This window comes from Camarhynchus parvulus, chromosome Z, assembly GCF_901933205.1.
Source record: "Camarhynchus parvulus chromosome Z, STF_HiC, whole genome shotgun sequence".
In the NCBI taxonomy this organism is placed as follows: Eukaryota; Metazoa; Chordata; class Aves; order Passeriformes; family Thraupidae; genus Camarhynchus; species Camarhynchus parvulus.
The window spans coordinates 38,552,876-38,571,086 of NC_044601.1; the positions used below are offsets into that span (position 1 = coordinate 38,552,876).

General features: G+C 37.5%; 1 protein-coding gene across 1 annotated transcript in view; it reads right to left on the bottom strand.

The window, feature by feature from the left end:
- The window catches only part of CCDC171 (coiled-coil domain containing 171), a 182,778-nt gene that overhangs the window by 155,331 nt on the left and 9,236 nt on the right, over positions 1-18,211 (bottom strand). Inside the window, exons 4-6 of the mRNA XM_030969447.1 lie at positions 16,593-16,767; positions 13,862-14,043; positions 8,856-9,002 (exon numbers count right to left, since the gene is read on the bottom strand). Coding sequence (XP_030825307.1) covers positions 8,856-9,002; positions 13,862-14,043; positions 16,593-16,767 — 504 coding nt within the window. The remainder of the gene's footprint in view (positions 1-8,855; positions 9,003-13,861; positions 14,044-16,592; positions 16,768-18,211) is intronic.

Consider the following 18,211-nt stretch of genomic DNA (forward strand, 5'->3'; position numbering starts at 1 on the left):
ACTACCACTAATTTTTTGTATTATTAGAAGCCAAAGATGAAGAGTAAACTGTGTTCTTTCAAAAGTCCCAGAAGATTACTCAGGAAAACCTTAATCTTATTTTACCAGTCTATATACTATACCCAGAAGACTGGATGCTTAAAAGAGCCTGCAGAAAAACTACAGATGTGAATTGAGGAAGTCATGTAGATGCTGACTGTGGAGCACTGAATATTCTTTTTCCTCTGGTCTATGACTACCTTCCTAAAGCTTATGGCTCACCATAGCTCTAGCAAATTTAAACCAAATCAGATGCCAGCAAATAATTGAGAAATTAGTCAGAAAAAACCCCAAACTTCATGAAAGACATTAAACCAGACACTACTGCTTAAGCATGGCTAATCAATACAGAATTATTAATAGAAAGAAATTCAGATTTGCTGTAAGGAAAAGCATCTTGGTATTTTAGTCTATCAAACTGCACATTAGCCACAGAAATTGCACCTGTATTCAAAGCTGTGTCTGAAGACTCAGTTGGGAAGAACACAGCTGCAACAAAATGCCATATAGAAAATCTATTCTATTTTGCTGATAAAGGTTCAAACAGGCTCTGCTGATACCTATATGCACTTCCCTTCACAGTAAGAAGCTGCATACTCCACCAGTGAGTACAATCTATTACACATTGTGTGAGTAGAAGAAAAATGTCAGGGATGAGGCTAACCTGTAAAACCATGATAAAAGTTCCAAAAAGAGAAACAGGAAGGAGTTTTGTTTCCCGGTCTGACAAATAGAAAGTCACTGACATCAGAAATCCATTAGACAGGCAAACCTCTTTGAATCACATTAAAGGTGAGAATCAGTATCGTTACTGAATCACGTGTCTGAAAATTTTACACAATGCCTTACAAAAAAGAAGTGTGAAAATCATCTAGAGTAAGCTTGCAGGCCACAGATATCCAGATCATAGGCTTGTATCTGGGAGTCAAATGGGAATACATACTGGTTTAACGTGGAAAGCTTCTTGTCAGGACCAAATCCATCTCAAAGATGGACCACAAAGTGAGTTCTCCACTGATTACAAAGTGTTTGCTCATCCAACAAAGAAAACATTGGTTATTCAAAAAGATTCAGTCATTTGTTACTTTCATGTGCATCTAACAAGATATATGAAGGCAGACATCTTAATTAAGATAGCAGCCACAAACTCATGGAATTTCTGAATTTTCCTTAGATATTCAAGCTGATTGATTTCAGCCTTATTTTAAAGCACGTGAGAAATAGTTACGCACTTTTCATAAATTTAGGAAGATTTACTAAACTTTATCAAAAATACAACACAAGACTGAATAGAGAAAATATTATGGTGCTGGGAACAAAGGATTTTTCCCAACATGTGCTCGCCAACACAACGGAGGTTTCACCTTTTAACCTTTTGCCTCTCCCAAAATTCTGCCCATTGACTCCTTCTTTGCTGTCCAGTGGTGGAGTTTACTTCCTCAAATCCTGATTGGAGGTCAGCTGTTTGCCATAGCGACAAGCCAACCCTCACAAATGTCCCAACCCCAGCTGTCCCTGGATAACAACACAAGGGGGTAAAACATAATTACAAATCTATAAAACTTTTCTTAACCTATATACATGATATTTGTCTGTTAATTGTGAGAGTCAGTCATTGCATTACTCATCTATCACAAAGAACAAAGATAGCTGGGATTGGTTTCCATGATAGCACAGAGAGAATTTTGACTTGGAGAAAAAGAAGTGACTAAGAAAAATTCAATGCCAGCATTCAAACTTGTGGGCAAAGAACATGCTTTGTGTTAAATCTCTTAAGGTTCAGTCACTTTTTTCAGTGTCACACTGCATATGTGTGACATATCAATGCTAATGTGGAGACATTTTCTTCAAGGTTACAGTTTGCAACACGATTTTCCAAACCGTCCTTTGTGGCTTCCACTTTTTTGTCCCTCACACTTGCTTGAAATGCTGCAATATTTGTGAGTACTGCTGTACTCCAAACTGAAAGCCTTAATTTAGTATCCTACATGACACCTTGTTCAACACATTTGCTGTTAGACATTCACATTTACAAAAAATACCCTTTTAAGCAAACAGTAGTGGGGGGAAAGACAAAGATACATTTGCAACACTTACTAAGCTTATATACAGTAATGGAAATAATTTTTCTCTTTTTTGCTTCTATTTAAACCCCTTCTGCAAGATGTTTCATTTATCAGGATACTTACACTTATGGAAGGTTTAGGTCCAATCACTATGTGAAATGGTCAGCCAAGACATTTTTAAGTGAAGAGGACTCACATGTATCTCATACTTGGATCACCATCCAACCATTCTGTTTGTGTGTTTCCATATTCAGACTCAGATCTTTTTCCTACTTAAAAGCATTTCCCTACAGCTCAAAGCTCAAACCAGGGGGTCTAAATACTTCTCTGGGAGATGTGCTGACCACTTCCACCTAGCGTTAGAAACACTGATACCGCTTGATCATGGTAAGGTGGAGCCATCTCCTGTCCAAAAAATAAACAACCTTTAGTAACTATAAAGTTACTTAAATACTAATAATTCTTAACCACTGAAGTAAATGTTCTTTCAGCCTGACAGTGTGGATAACCCTCACTTATTAAGTACATATTTCCTGTACTTAAAGTCTAGAGAAATACGTGTGACAGAATAGGCATGCTTGACTTGCATGACACTGGATAAACAATTACACTGGTATGGGAGGTACAAGATAAGCCATGTGCTTGACTTCAGGTTAAAGAAAGGGTAAAAACAACAAGGACTGCTAAATGATACAGTTTGTCTGCCTTTGGATAAAGTCCAAGCCCATTCCAATCTGCTACTGTGTTGCAGCTAGAGAAGCTATCTGAAATGCACTTCCATGCCCAGTAGATTAAGTAAAGACCTTTACATGAAATAACACTGTTACTCTATACAAGCACATAGGCAAAAGACTTACGTGACTTGTTGCTAACTCCTCATGAGGGCTACATAAAACACTATTGAAACAAGTTTGATCTGAAAGTAAGATAAGACTATGCAGTCTCCAAACTAGACTTCATTAATATCATGACACATGAGATTATGAAGAAGAAGCTCCTCTCTGAGATGAAGTCCACAGAATCATAAAATAGTTTGTGTGCAAAAGAAGCCTAAAAATCACCTTCCACTGCCATCTCACTCAAAGCTTCATCCAACCCGGACTTGAACCCTGCCAGGGATAGGGCATTTATAATGTCTACGGGCAACTAGTTCCAGTGCCTCATCACCCTCATAGTAGGGGAATTCTTCATAATAGCTAATCTAAACCTACTCTCAGGTTAAAGCCATTCCTCCTTGTTCTATCACTATATAACCTTGTAAAAGGTCTTTCTCCAGCTTTTTTGTAGGCTCCTTTTGGTAGTGGCAGGCTGCTAAAAGGTGTCCCCAGAGCCTTCTCTTTTCCAGGCTGAACAGTCCCAACTCTCTCAGTAGGTCTTTACAGGACAGGTGCTCCAGTCCCCTGATCATCTTTGTGGCTCTCCCTCCTATGGACTCACTCCAACAGGTCCATGTGCCTCTTATGTTGGGACCCTAGTGCTGGATGCAGCATTGCAGGTGGGGTCTCTCCAGAGCAGAGCAGAGCAGAGTAGAGGGGCAGAATCCCCTCCCTCACCCTGGTGGCCACGCTGCTTTGGATGCAGCCCAGAATGCATATGGGTCTCTGGGCTGCGAGTACACATTGCTGGGTCCTGACCAGCCTCTCATCCCCATCAGTATCCCCCAGGTCTTTCCCCACAGGGCTCTCACTCTATTCTCTGTTCAGTCTGTATGTGTACTTGGGATTTCCCCGGGGCAGGTGCAGGACCCTATACTTGGCCTTGCTGAACTTCAAGAGGTTTGCACAGATCCATCTCTCAAGCCTGTCAAGGACTCCCGGAATGGCATCCCTGCCTTCCAGTGTGTCAACTGCCCCACATAGCTTGATGTTGTCAGCAAACTTGCAGTGGGTGCACTTGATCCCACTGTCCATGTCACTGACAAAGATCTTAAAAAGCACTGGTCCTAACATCAATCCCTGGCTGACAACTGCTTTCCACTTGGATATCAAGCCATCAACCACCTTTGAGGGTTATCCAGCCAATTCCTTACGTACCAAGTGTTGCAGTCATCAAATCCATGTCTCATCATGTTAGACACAAGGATGTTGTATGGGACAAGGAAGAATGGGACACTGTCAAATGCTTTGCAGAAATCATTATGTCAATGAGCTTGTCACTCAAGAAATATAACTTTGGAGCCACCAGAGAGTTCCCATTACAAAACCTGCAATGCTTAGAATCCTCTAAATATATGGTACTATATATTTTTATCTGGAGAAAGTGTACCTCTTTGAATATATACATATATATATATATACACACACACACATTAGTACCTACTAAGTATGTAGTAACTAATATACTAATATATGACAGTCACAGCACCTAGAATTTCTGGATGACAATTATGCATTGTGGACACTCTAGAAAGCAGAAGATTAAGTAGGGGTAAGCTGTTTTTGGTTGCGATCTAAATTTCACGTTCACTAATACAGAGAGAGTGAGAAATAAGCCCACAGCCTTCAAGTATTGCACATACATATATTTCAAGCAAATACAGATATTAACCATTCCCCAAGTCCTCTTTGCATCATAGCAGCATTACCAAGCTAATACAAGCATACATGTTTAGCACCTCATGTCAATATACATAGTGAAAGCAAGGGAAGCAAAAAAGGCAATGTGAAAGCTATGGGAATAGTCTTTAAATGGAAACTAGAAATCTCAGAAATATGACAATATACTCAGTCTCAGAAATTAAATAGACCAAGTTATGGAACATTTTTCAAGCCTCATAACAAAGACTTAAAAAATTTGACAGACCTTGAGCTTCAGCTTGCTAAGTGTTGGCAGCCTCAAACACATTAAAAAATAACAGAAAATCATTACATTTATTCGAACAAGGCAAAGAGTTTGAAATGTGTAAACCAATAATTTTGTTTCTAGTGGTAAAGTCTACATTTTCATTGCAAAACCACTTTCCCGCCCATCTTTTTGGCTGAATACATCAAAAAAATATTATTTTTATATGACAAGTTTTCTTGTCCTTTTCAAGTATTTCCCAAGAATCCTCAGTAGCAATTGAGCTAAAGTTTAAAATAAAAGACACCGGTTCTAGAAAATTGATGATCATGATTAGTATTATCTTGATGAGTTCAATAGCAATAGGTCATTAATTTAATTGGCTACTGAATTCTCAGGCTAAAGAGGCAAAATGATATCTGAGGTTCTCAATTTCAATGTTTCTGGCACAGTGTGTTTTCTACTTCAGAAGCACTCCAAATCAATCTATGCAGCATATTGGTAACACTGCAAACTGGAAAGCTAGTAGGTTAGACAGTGCAGCAACAGTTATCTTTCAACTGAAAAGTCCACAGAAACTTGCCATTATTCTTTCTCTTAATTTTTAACTCTGGAAACTAGGAAATACCTATTTTTGACCACAATCAGAGTAATCACTGAAGGATAAAACCAAACTAATATTTGAAGAAAAAAAGGAATGAAAAAAAAACACCAAAATTTGGGGCAGGCAGGCTTTTTGCACATTCCTTTCTTTATAACAGTCTGTTAGATATAATTCTTCATACAAGTGTCATTGTACTAAAAGAAAGAAAATTTAAATTTAACACTTCCTTCATTACCAAGTATTTTCCCATGGATTTCTTCCTTATGTCCAGCAGAGGGTAGCAAAAGAACAGATTTGTGAACTCCAGAAAACGTTCATTTCCACTGCTTTTCAAGAAGAAACATATACTAAAATATTTTAAGATTAGGGTTTAAATAGAAGTACACTACTCCTCACACAATCTTAAGAAGTTTCTTCTCATAATCAAGAACTTAAGTACATATTTGCTAACCAAATGACCATTAACATGAGGTACTAAGCATGGAAATTGAAGATATGTATCCTATATCTACCAACTTCAATCTATAAGCTAAAAATTCTATGAAGAGAGATTTAAAAAATACAGATCTACTTAATGAAAAAAATGTAGACCATTCTGTCTGGGGTGTACTACTTTAAGACTTCTATATCTGAATGGAAATTCACCTTGGCTACTGATATCATGATTCACTTAGTGGAGGAAGGAAGTTGTACATGTTATACATCTATTCTTTAATAAAGGCTTTGACATCATTTCCCACAGCGTATTCCTGGAGAAACTCGCTGCTTATGGTGTGAATGGGTACACTGTTTGCCAGGTAAAGAGCAGGTGGATGGCCAGGCCCAGAGAGTAGTGGGAATGGAGGTACATCCAGCTGGCACCAGCGAGGCTCCCCAGGGGCTCAGCACTGGGGCCAGTCTTGTTTACTATCTTTATTGGTGATCTGCCTGAGGGCACTGAATGCACTTGCATTTGCAAATGACACCAAGCTGGGTTGGAGTATCCACCTGCTGTAGGGTGGGAAGGCTCTGCAGAGGGAGCTGGAATGGCTGGAGAGATGGGCCAAGACCAGCACTATGACACTGAACATGGCCAAGTGCTGAGTTCTGCTCTTTGGCCACAACAACTCCAGGCAGTGCCACAGGCTGGGGGCAGAGTGACAGGAAAGTGGTCCAGCAGAAAAGGGCCTGAGGGTGTTGGTGACAGCAGCTGAACATGAGCCAGCTGTGCCCAGGGGGCCAAGAAGGCCAATGGCATCCTGGCCTGTACCAGCAATAGTGTGGCCAGCAGGGCCAGGGCAGGGATTACTCCCCTGTACCCAGCACTGGTGGGGCCACACCTCAAATCCTGTGTTCAGTTCTGGGGCCCTCAATTCAGGAAGGACATTGAGGCGCTGGAGCATGTGCAAAGCAGGGCAACAAAACTGGTGAAGGGTAAGAGCACAAGTCCTGTGAGGAGTGACTGACAGAGCTGGGGTTGTTTAGCCTGAAGAAAAGGAGGCTCAGGGGTGACCTTATCACTCTCTACAACTGCCTGAAAGGAGGCCAGGTGGGAGTCAGTCCCTTTTCACAGGTAACAAGTGACAGAATGAGAGGAAATGGCCTCAACTTGTACCAGTGGAAGTTTAGATTGGATATGAGGAAAAAATTCCTTATGGCAAGAGTTGCAAAACGTAGGAGGAGGCTGCCAAAGGAAGTGGTAGAATCCCCATCTACAAGGTTGCTGTAGGCCCTTTCAGATAATTACACATATGCAATTTATTTCTAACATGGTAGAGTGAGATGCAAGCTGCCAACAGGATATGTATTGAAGTCGAACTCATTTTGGTTTTTTTTTGATTCAAAGACTTGTGCTATTTTTCTTTAACTTTTAAATGCAAGAGGTTTCATCACATACTTTTTCTTAATCACTGCTTAAATAGCTATCCTTATCAATAAGTAACATGAGACTCATTTTTCTGCAGATTGAATATGTCTTCTTACATTATTAAGATATTCAGAAAGTTAAAATAGTAACAAAAACTTTAGAAGTGAAAAGAAAATTTTTTTTTCTGATTATGGTTAGTAGGTAGCATTTCCCTAATAAGACCATCGTTAGGGTGTAGCAATTGCATATTTTCAAGGAACTGCATCCTTTCTTTTCAAATTTACAGCTGGTGGGTATATTCAATCAAAATATTTAAAAAGATAAATTATTTGCTGTCTTTCTCCTCCTCCTTTAAGCTCATGACTTTTCTGTTAGTATACAAAAAGCCATGAGGTCATAAGAAGAGTCCTTACTCAAGTACAGGGAAGTAAAACTTGATGCTTTTTTAAAAGGGCTATTGGAACTTCACAGTATGCAACACATTCCAACTGAAGGCAATTCCGCTTAGGCCAATAAGTGCAGCTCAAAATACATGACAATAGATTTCCTGTAGAATTCTTTCAGGGCACAAAGGTCTACCTTGTTGGTCAATAAGTCCATGTTTTTAGTTGATGAACTTTGATCTTCCCTGTAGGAATTTTCTTTTGTGCTTAATCTTTAATGCAGGACGCTACCTACCTAAAAATCAACACCTGAAACATTTCTTTTACCTTTAAGAGAAAAACAACAGAAAAAAAACCCCACAGCTGAAAACTATGTCATTTGTTCCTTTAAGGGTTCAATATTTAAGAAGTTACAGTTCTTCTAAATTCATTGCAGAAAATATTTAAAGATGCCTTTGGTAAAAAACATACATCAGGATAAAGAATTGTCCACTCAATATGATTTTCTGCAATAACAAATATTCTACCAAGAAATTCTTGGTCCAGACTGTACAAACATATAACATAACTACTACAAAACCTATCAGTTGACAAAATATTGAAACTTAGGCGGAAACTAGCTGGTTAGTGTAAAGAGTCTATTTACAAGATATTATTCTCCAAAGACTAGAGACTTCTCTACCACGCGTGTCACTCACAGAGAGGAAAACTAAACATGCAGTAACTAACTCTAGGAGGAGGCTGCTGTAAGACCATTGTAATCTTTCAATATTCTATTCCCTCACCTAGCAATCATCTGGCAATTTTTGCAGCCCCAGCAGATCCTCCACCAGAAATCTATTAAACCAAAACATATAAGAAGATAGACAAATTAAGACTTTAAATTTCCTGAAGTAAAGCTAGCCTTGTTTTCACACTTATAGTCTTTTCCTATCTGCTGTTCAAACACAAGTTTCAAGACAAGCTCATAACAAAAGTGGCATTCACCCATTTAGCCTTTTCTGCAAAACAATTGTTCAATACTTTGTTCATCAAGTACACAGAATTCCAGCCTAACTGGAAGGTTCCATCCCTCAAAAATGAAATTGCTGTGTCAGTGCTTGTTGAGACTAATAGCAATAGTCAAAAAACCTTACCTCAAGTTCCTTTAAAAGTCTCTTCTCTCGTTCAGTGCTGCATTTAAGTTCATTGGCCTGGCATCTCAACACCTCATTACAGCCGCTGTGTTCCACCTCCACATCTCTCAATTTCTTGCGCATATTTTGTAGTTCATTATTCAGCTCCTAGAAAAGAAATATAGCATTAAGAGTTACTTTTGCTAAGATAAAGTAGAAGGATCAAAACAGGAAACAGTGCATCAGAACAGGTTAATAAAATCTAACACATCAGCACATGTCAAGCATTTACCCAACAACAGACGTTCTTCATTCACCGCCAGATAACTAACATATGTTGGCTCACAACTTACTACAAACATGACCTTCTGCAGTAATACTAAAATCAGAGCCAATTCTCCACAGGAAATTTTTCTCTAAAGAAGTACAAGGCTGCTCCTCCAATCTGTTCTCTCTTGCAGCTCAGTGGCAACGGTGGAGAGGGAAACAGTTAAGTGCATTTGATGAAATGACAGAAATTTTATTTAGAAATTTGTTATTATTCTAACTGTTAGAACTTCAGATCAAATAATCAGACATATGTTGGAAGTTACTCCCATAGAAGAAACATTCTTAATTTCTACTATTCTGAGGACTTTTCTCAGAAACTGAATTATAAAATTAGTTACATGAACTATGAATTTCTTGGAAAGATAAAATAACTAAGCTGTCGTGTCCCCCCCTTCCCCCCCCCAATTTCTGCTTTTAGAAGTTGAACCAAGATACAGGTGGGTGTAATTAGTAAGACTATTGACTCAGCATGTCTGTGGATCTCATTCATGCCACACCAGACACAGAGGAAAGTAGCCAAGTAATGAGCCTCAGTAGCCTAGTGCATATTTAAGCTGGGGATTCCAGAGGCCTTAAAAAAGAATAGCTTTGTTCTAGTGGACAGGAGAAAGATTTTCCATAACTACCATCAGAAACAAGTTGCAAATCCAGTGACTTAGCTGGAAGACCTTTTGAAGCCAATTACTTTCTGCACAAAACACAAAAAGATTACCCTAAGTCCTCCTGTTCATTTATTCCTATCGTTTATCATGGCAAGAGACATTTTGTGAAAATAAACCAGGCAGTCTACAAATTCTGCTATTACTGTTACATCACATAATCTTGTTCCTGAAAATTACTAATCATAAGGCACCTGCAGAGCAGGAGGAGAAGGAAAAGAAAATGAATTATTAATAAAGAACAACTCTTTGGAAGATTGAAATTTGACAGAACCATGTTTATATATGAAGATCAAAGAAATATGGGTCTTTTCCAAAGTTTAAAACAAATTTTAGAAGTTCTTCATGACCGAAGGTAGAAAGTTTTGGCCTCTTAAATATGACACTAAGGGATTCATGATACCCTTATTTACACCTAGTGCCACTCCATTATCACCAACTAGTAACTGAAAAAATTAATTAATTTTCACTTTTTTTCATGTGGAGGCACTATGGCATGATTTTTTGGCATTCTCTGAAAAGATTAAAAGGAGCATGCCTGTGAAACAAGGGAATTAAAAACCAGGAACCTCAGTAAATCAAAATATTTCAAAAACAGTCTTCCAGAATATGGATTAAATTTAAGGTAATCTTCTAACTTTTCCTGTAATACCAAGGAGAGGTTTCTTTCCGTTAGCATGCAAAAAAACCAAATACTTTTACTCAAATGTACAACTATCATCTTCTCTATAGGGGAAAAATATAGAAATATTTCTCTTCAGATTTATCTTCCACATATTAACAGAAGTGAGCTGTGAAAAGTGTATGTTAAATAAGAAATACATAGCTTCCTGGAAAAATACGAAGTCAAGACTCCAAAAAACTGACATGAATAGTACATCAAGCTTGTTAAACAAGTCAACATGACTTCAGAACCTTGAAGTCTCTGAACTTTTCAGACACAGTATAACTGCGTCAGACTGTTCCAGCAGTTACCCACACTTGGAAGATTCAGAAGGAAACATACTTCACCATGCTAAAAAAAACCACCTTTATATATACATGTGTACCTGCGTGTCACACACACGCTCACTGTACATATATGCTTATCAAAAACGTGGCTGGTCAGTTGGTTTAGAGTGTGTATAAACAACACAATTTTACAAACAGTCCAAGGAAAAACTGAGTGCTTCTGTGAAGGAATACTATATTATGACTCACCACAAGATGATGCTATTGCACTAACTATTGAACTCCAACATCTTTACCATGTACCAACCACAAGGCTAAGCACACTCAATATAGCACAATACAAAACTTCCTCTGTTAGAAAGCAGAGAGGATTACTTTAACTCCATATCATAGAGACACATTTTAGCAGATTAAATTCACTTAATTTCTACACCTACCTCAGCATTTTCATAGCTAAGTTCAGACTTGTAGTTCACAAAGTGCAGGTTTAGAACCAGGATTTGCCATCCATGTTTAGAATCTTACTTCTCGGTACATATTAAGACCACTTTATGCAGCTTTCATCTCATGACTCAAAACAATTACGAATTATTTAAAACAGGACTGTAAATACACAACACTAAAGACTGGAACACATTTGAAGCTTTAGTTTACAACCCTAGACCCATCTGATATTTATCTGCCAAGTTAAATCAGTTAAGCTTTCAAACAACAACTAAGATAGTCAAGTCCAGATTTAACATTCATGTATGTATACTTTATTTCCCAGAATTTTACAAATATATATAACTATAACTAGGGTAATGGGCAAGGGAACGCTACAAAAACAAAGCAGAAAAACCGAACTATTTGCAATTGAACTAAATCCAAAAATTTTGCTCTTCAAAACAACACTGGTAGTTGACATCTAGTAGTGAATCACATACTTTAGGAGAGAACAGTTATATAGCTTTAGTACAATCTTCCAACCAAACCACTGCTTCTACAAATCACCTTCCACTTCCAAATCAACACACATTGACAAGGAATACAATGACCCGAGCAATCCAGTCTTCCTTTTCATCTGAGGATAAACATCACTTCTAAGAATACGGTATACTTCTTAAAACATCATTATTTTCACACAGTATTAAATGCACTGAATAAACACTTCTAAACTCTATATACAAGAGATTAAAAGTCCCTTCCAAACCCTCCTCAACTTAAGTCAGTCTACTGTTAGCCAGAACACAGAGCCAAAGTACCACTCTTAGCGTGCTTTACCTGGCAACTTAATAAGAAAACTGTCTAAGAGGAAGTTTCCTCATAGCCTAAACCTAACCTTAGTTTTTCAAGCATTGACTTTGAATGAAAACTGATTCACGTTTCTGTTGGTTTGAGAAGGACCTTAGGGTATCACCTGTCAACGAATTCACATATTCTCCTTTGAAACCTTCTCTTTCTGTCTTTTTTTTTTTTACTATACCTTTTCACTTCTCCCAATTAGTCTCTCAAAGTACTGTTCAACATATCGACAAAATTATTGAGAGGATGAGGGAATTTCCTTTTTATCCTTCATTCAGAGAAAATTCAAATCAGTGGGGTCCTTTTCCACCATCAGGTCTCTTATCATTAGGATAAACAGCACAATGCAACTCCTTTTGCAGTCCATGCACAGAAACACTATTCATCCACACCTGGTGTCATTAGTGCACCACTGGTCATTAGTGCACCACTCCTTCCAGACCTTGCCCTCAAACAGCTGAAGAGTCAATACACGGTACTTCTGAAATATATGGAATTCAGGGAGTGTCTCTGTCCTGTTTGGTTTTGCAAGCTGCTTCTACAGATGCCATATAGAATCTGAGCAACAACATCATAACAGGTAGGTTTCCTGTCAGAATTTGGCTATCAAGCTGCAAGTAAATTTAGTGTCATTTAGGAAGACTAGTACTGTCCCAGTCTTGGGGCTGACCAGCTGGGAAGAAAGTAACCAGAAAATTTTCTACTGCTTGACCAATGCCCATTCCAATTGAGACAAGTCTGTCACATCTTAGAAGGGACTACAAAGGAAGGAAATATATTAAAAAGTTAATCTTGTAGCAGCAATCTGTTCTCTGCATACATCATGCAATTCAAACGTCTATCAGCCTTAACAGAGCCTTGGCATACACCTGTTTTTATGAAGAATAACTACAGCTGAATACATTCTGGTTTTTCATCAAATAGTATTTTTACATAAGTAAGATACACCACATGTAGCTTGTAATTTAAAAACACAAAAGTATAATTGAAGTACAGTGGTGTAATTGCTTGTGTCCCTGTGAAGCAGGCAAAAGTTAGGTATGTTCACTCAGCACTTACACACCATAATGCTACATGATTTCTTCTAAACATAGTTCAGTTTTGAATAGCTTGACTGTCTTAAAAAGGTGTAAAAATAAGTTTGTACTTTTATTACTTTTTACACATTTAACACCCAAAGGATATTTAAATATCAGTACAAATCAGGAAATATGATGAAATATTACTAAATAACAAAACCCCACACTGTAGAAAAAATTAATGCCATTTCTTAGTATTAGGTGATTTTTATCTAACCAAATGGCAGAATTTCCAACAATGCTTACTTTTCTTATGTGGTATGAAGTGAGTAACATACAACGCACAGCTCAAAATCCCATCATCACTGTTCAGGTTCCCTGAAAGTATGCAGTTTTCATATTATACAAACTGTTTTCATATTCCCAGGCTATTGGATGTCATACTGGGGGAAGTAACAGGGAAATTGAATCAGTGGGTGTTAGGTGTCCCAATTTTACTGACTCAGTATCAAATATCATGACAGCACAAATGGACTGTGCACTGGTAACTTCATTTAGGCATTTACCATCAAAATCAGCCATAACACATTTCTTTAAAGCAAGAAAGACTGTGACGTGCCAAGTGTAACTTAATAGGGCTATGTTCTTCAGAAATACTGTGCAGCATATAGCTACGTGGGGGATGTTTTCCTACATCAGAAAGACCTCAACCCACTACACACTTCACACCAGAAAAGTTCCAGCCATTATCTAATGCAACTTTCCAACTATTAATAAACCATACCAGCAAAATAGTTTCTACTTCGTTTCTTTCTTTAAGAAGGAATACATATTCATTGTTATAAATTCTGCTGATATCATCCTTTGCCTTCACAAGTCTCTGCTGTTCTTCTTCCCACTTCTGTTGAGCATTATGAAATGTTTCCTCAGTCTCTGTCACTTTCTGCTGAAGGTTTTCATTGAGTACTATTGTTTACAGAAAAAGAGAAAGACAAAAGGTAGAAGCAGCATGGTAAAACATATCCAGAAAAAAACCCCAAACACATAATGATCATCAGTTCTTCTGTGTATTTTGATACCTGGTGGAACACTGCAACATTAACTCTCCAGCACTGGAGAGCACTAACTTCTCTAAGAAGAAACCAGCAAATTTTGTGTTCTATCACATCTTTCCCACAAGAACATAGGAATATTTGACAGATTTTAAAAATTAAAACACTTTTTTCTCTTGGAAAAGGATAAAAACCTGAGATAATTCCTTGTAGGTCCCTTCCGAATCAGCATATTCTGTGATTCAGTGAAATTACAGCTTTATAGAATGGAAGACTTAATTTCAGATTTCTATATTTTGCCAGATTATTTCCAAATAACCTCGCAGATAATCTGAAATAATTCAGAATAATTCAGAAATAATGAAAAATTTCACTTTTGATATAGGTATTAGTCTGTATAAATTAAATTTGAGCTCAGTTTAAATGACAGTAAAGATAGGCACCTGTTCCATGAAAGAGACTGTAGAGAAACCTAAGGTAGGTTGGGTTAACTGCTCCTCAAGACATCTAAATCTTCAGCCCATAAATGACCTGAGATGGGGAACATTGTATACACACTTCAGTGAAAGCTTAAATGCCACAGAAATGTCATAATCTGTAAGCATAACCTTCATAACCTTTATAGGAGAAAATATTTTACAACAGCTCTTTATTTTACTGAATACAACTAGCTGCATTGGCATTTAAGTCATCACCACTTTGCAACAGGATTTTATTTCAAATCCATCCCAGTTTTCTGACATTTCTTCCTAGTCAAAAAAGAATGAAATTAAGAAAGCACATTAAGATGACACAGAGAATCAGTGGACACAATGACAGGAAAGGACTGCCAGATGGCAGAAAATCAACCCTGAAAAAGAACAGCAGAAAAAAATCTGGAGCAAACACTGAAGGGTACAAGGCACTAAAGAAGCATTCTGCCTGAGAAGATATGCTGAGGTCATACCAAAATACACTGTGAAGTGAGAAAGGCTCCAGCTGGCAAAGGAAAAGAAGCAGAAAATTACTAATTGCTAAAAAATTAAGCAGCAAAATTGTAATTTAGTTTCTATGGCACTTGTCACAGACATAAAAAGTTTGAGAAATTTCAGCCAATGGAATTTGTTGTCAATTGACAGACTGCAAATTATTGACTTTGGTATTGAAAGAAACTAACACACATGTGCATTTAAGAAGACATCCCTTGCCTCTGCAAAGCCTCTCCTATCCCCTTTTTGTTCTCCAGTCCCCTCACCACAGCCTTACAGCCCAGTCCATTCAGAAAAGTGACAGGCAGCCCAGCAGGTTCACTGCGTTGTGGTTCCATCATCATCAGTCCCTCCTGAGTCCTGCCTCTTGGTACCTGAATGGCATGACTCATACTGGCAAGGAAACCAGCACACATGGAAAGAAGCATGAATTTGCTCTAGGTGAGAAACTAGCAATTCAAATCTTCCATTTGTAATCACAGAGAAATTTCCAAAAGGGGGAAAAAAGCCTTTTTCCAGATTACAATCCTTAAGATTCATTATTTTTCATGTGCTTGCAATCCCTAAGATTTTTGATTATTCATGTGCTCTCCAGAGGAGTGAAAGTTCAGCTTTCCAAACATCTTAAAAACACTGCTTACTTTAAGTACTAGCAAGATCCAGAATGTTTTGGTTCTTGGAAGGTTAAAATCTTTGACGAGTACTCCAGACTCTTCACTGAATATCAACAGCTCATCAAACTCACAGATACATCTCCCATACTAGATTAAATAGATACAGTAGTTTAGGTAACTAAAAATGTACCTCATTTCCTTGTAAGAATGAGAAATCTCTCTGTTTGAGGAGTATAAAAGAAATCTGAGTTTCTGAAAAGTAGTAGGAAATAAAAAGTCTACGTAAAAACTTTCCCTTCCGCATACTATTGCCATAACACACATTACTACATAAAAAAGAAACAAAAACAATGAGAAGAAAATAAACCAGACATGAACAATAAAAATCTTGACACATTTGAAAAGAAGAAAGGAAATACACATATGATGAGAACTTCTGTAAAAAAGCTGCTGGAAATAGTGCAAACAAATGAGCAGGAGTAAATTTTTCCTCTTCTTTTTTCTTCCTTTTTTTTTTCCCTCTGAAATGGAAAAGGAAGAACTACTGGACTCAGAGATAACCTAGATGTGAAGATGGCCACCATGATTACAGTTCCATACACAGACAGCACTGAAGGAAGAAATAACAGAAGGTGATGGGCAAGAGGAAAGAAGGGTTGGAAGGGTTAACCAGTTAGTTCTAATCCACATATGAGACAGTAAGAGCTTTGTGAACTCTTATGAGTTTTCAAAAGCAGATGGATAAGAGATGGGAAGATAAGACAGATTCAAGAAAAACAGCAATAAACTAGAAAAATGTAATTAAGTCCCTGCTTCTGACTTACCTTAATGACATGAAACAGACTTAGCTTTTATTCCATCTTTACTTCTTTGAAACCTACCTTGCAGTTCCACAAGTTTGTTTTTTGCATCACTTAATTCTTCTTCCGCAGTACACATTTTCAGATGGGCACCTTTTCTGGCAACTGCCAATTCATACTCCAGATCTTGTCGAATGGCCTCTCCTCTCTCAAATTCTGACCGTAATTTGATTATCTGTTTTTCATAGTTGGACACCTAGAAAATAAATTTCACAAAACTGTTAACAATGTTCCCTTGAAGAAGTGCAACATGTAACAGAAACACACCTATGGAATACTTTTTAAAGATATTTGGAATCACATTCACAACTGCCATCTTATTGCACTTGAATTTTAAATACAATCTTGCAACTGCATGTTTATGCACATTTTGATACTGGTTTTTGTGAACTGATCCTTTTCCCAGATGAATTTCATGTACCTTAAACATACCCCTCCATTTTTCAAAAACTATACTTCCTTTAAAAAATTTACCATATATTCCTGTCATCTTCCTGCACCTCAGAGGAAAAAAATGCCATAAAGAGAAACATTATATTCCAGATGATTTTCTGGTAACATTCAGAACAGTCATATTGGGATACTAGACTATCAGACATCTAGTAACTCACAAATATATATACAAGCACAAAATTCAGTCCAATAGTGCTCAGTAGTCAAACAGATGCCTTTAATGCTAACACACAACAAAGTAAGAATTGAAAACACTTCCAAAAGGGATCTTATACAGGCTGAGAAACAATCTTTGCTGCCAAAAACAGGATTCAGAAAACCAAGTTCAAGATATTTCAGCACAAGAAGATGGGAAGTAAAATACATATTCCCTCAGAACATCCACAAAGTAGCAATATTCTTGTTAATGAGAACCTCATACATGGGAAATCAGTCACACTACAAAGGATTTCCTTGATATTGTTGCAGCAAACTAGTACTGAAATGAAGCAGCATTAAGAATATGCTCAATCAATCTTTTCTTTATTCTGAATATCAGTTCCCCCACTAACAAATACATGAAAAGGTGGGTGCTGAGTTGTAATCAGTTTCAGTATATTGCTGCTAGGCACACTTCCCACATTTGCTTCCCACAATCTGGCAGTTGATAATCTGGTTTAAACTATGCTGCTGAAGAAGTATTATGACTACTGTAGGTAGCAATTCTGCTCTAAGCAATCTCCCAGGAGAAGTTGATGCAGATGCTCATTCATCTGGTTTTGGCTAAATACAGACAATAAAACAAGTTTGTTGTTCCATGTATATTTATTATCTGGGTATGTACCCAAAATAAGAGATGCCTGCTTCTCCCACAATGACTTATTCTTGTGCTTTAGTTACATTGTTATTTTCCCACTCACTTATCAACTGTGGTGTCATTGCTAAAAATGGATCCATGGAACTATCTGGATTAAAACAAACAAATAAACAAACAAACAGTCTCTTACTTTGAGCTCGGGGTGCACAAGATTCTTCTGCATTTTGCTGTTGAGAAGTACTTGAGTTACCTACCTTACCTTTAACTATTAACAATGACAGCAGAGGTGCTAACAGTATCTAGGAACAGGTATTGAGAGGTCTGTACAGTGACACTCTCTTCATATTTTCCAGTTACAGACAATGCTTTTGATCCACCATCTGAGAATATT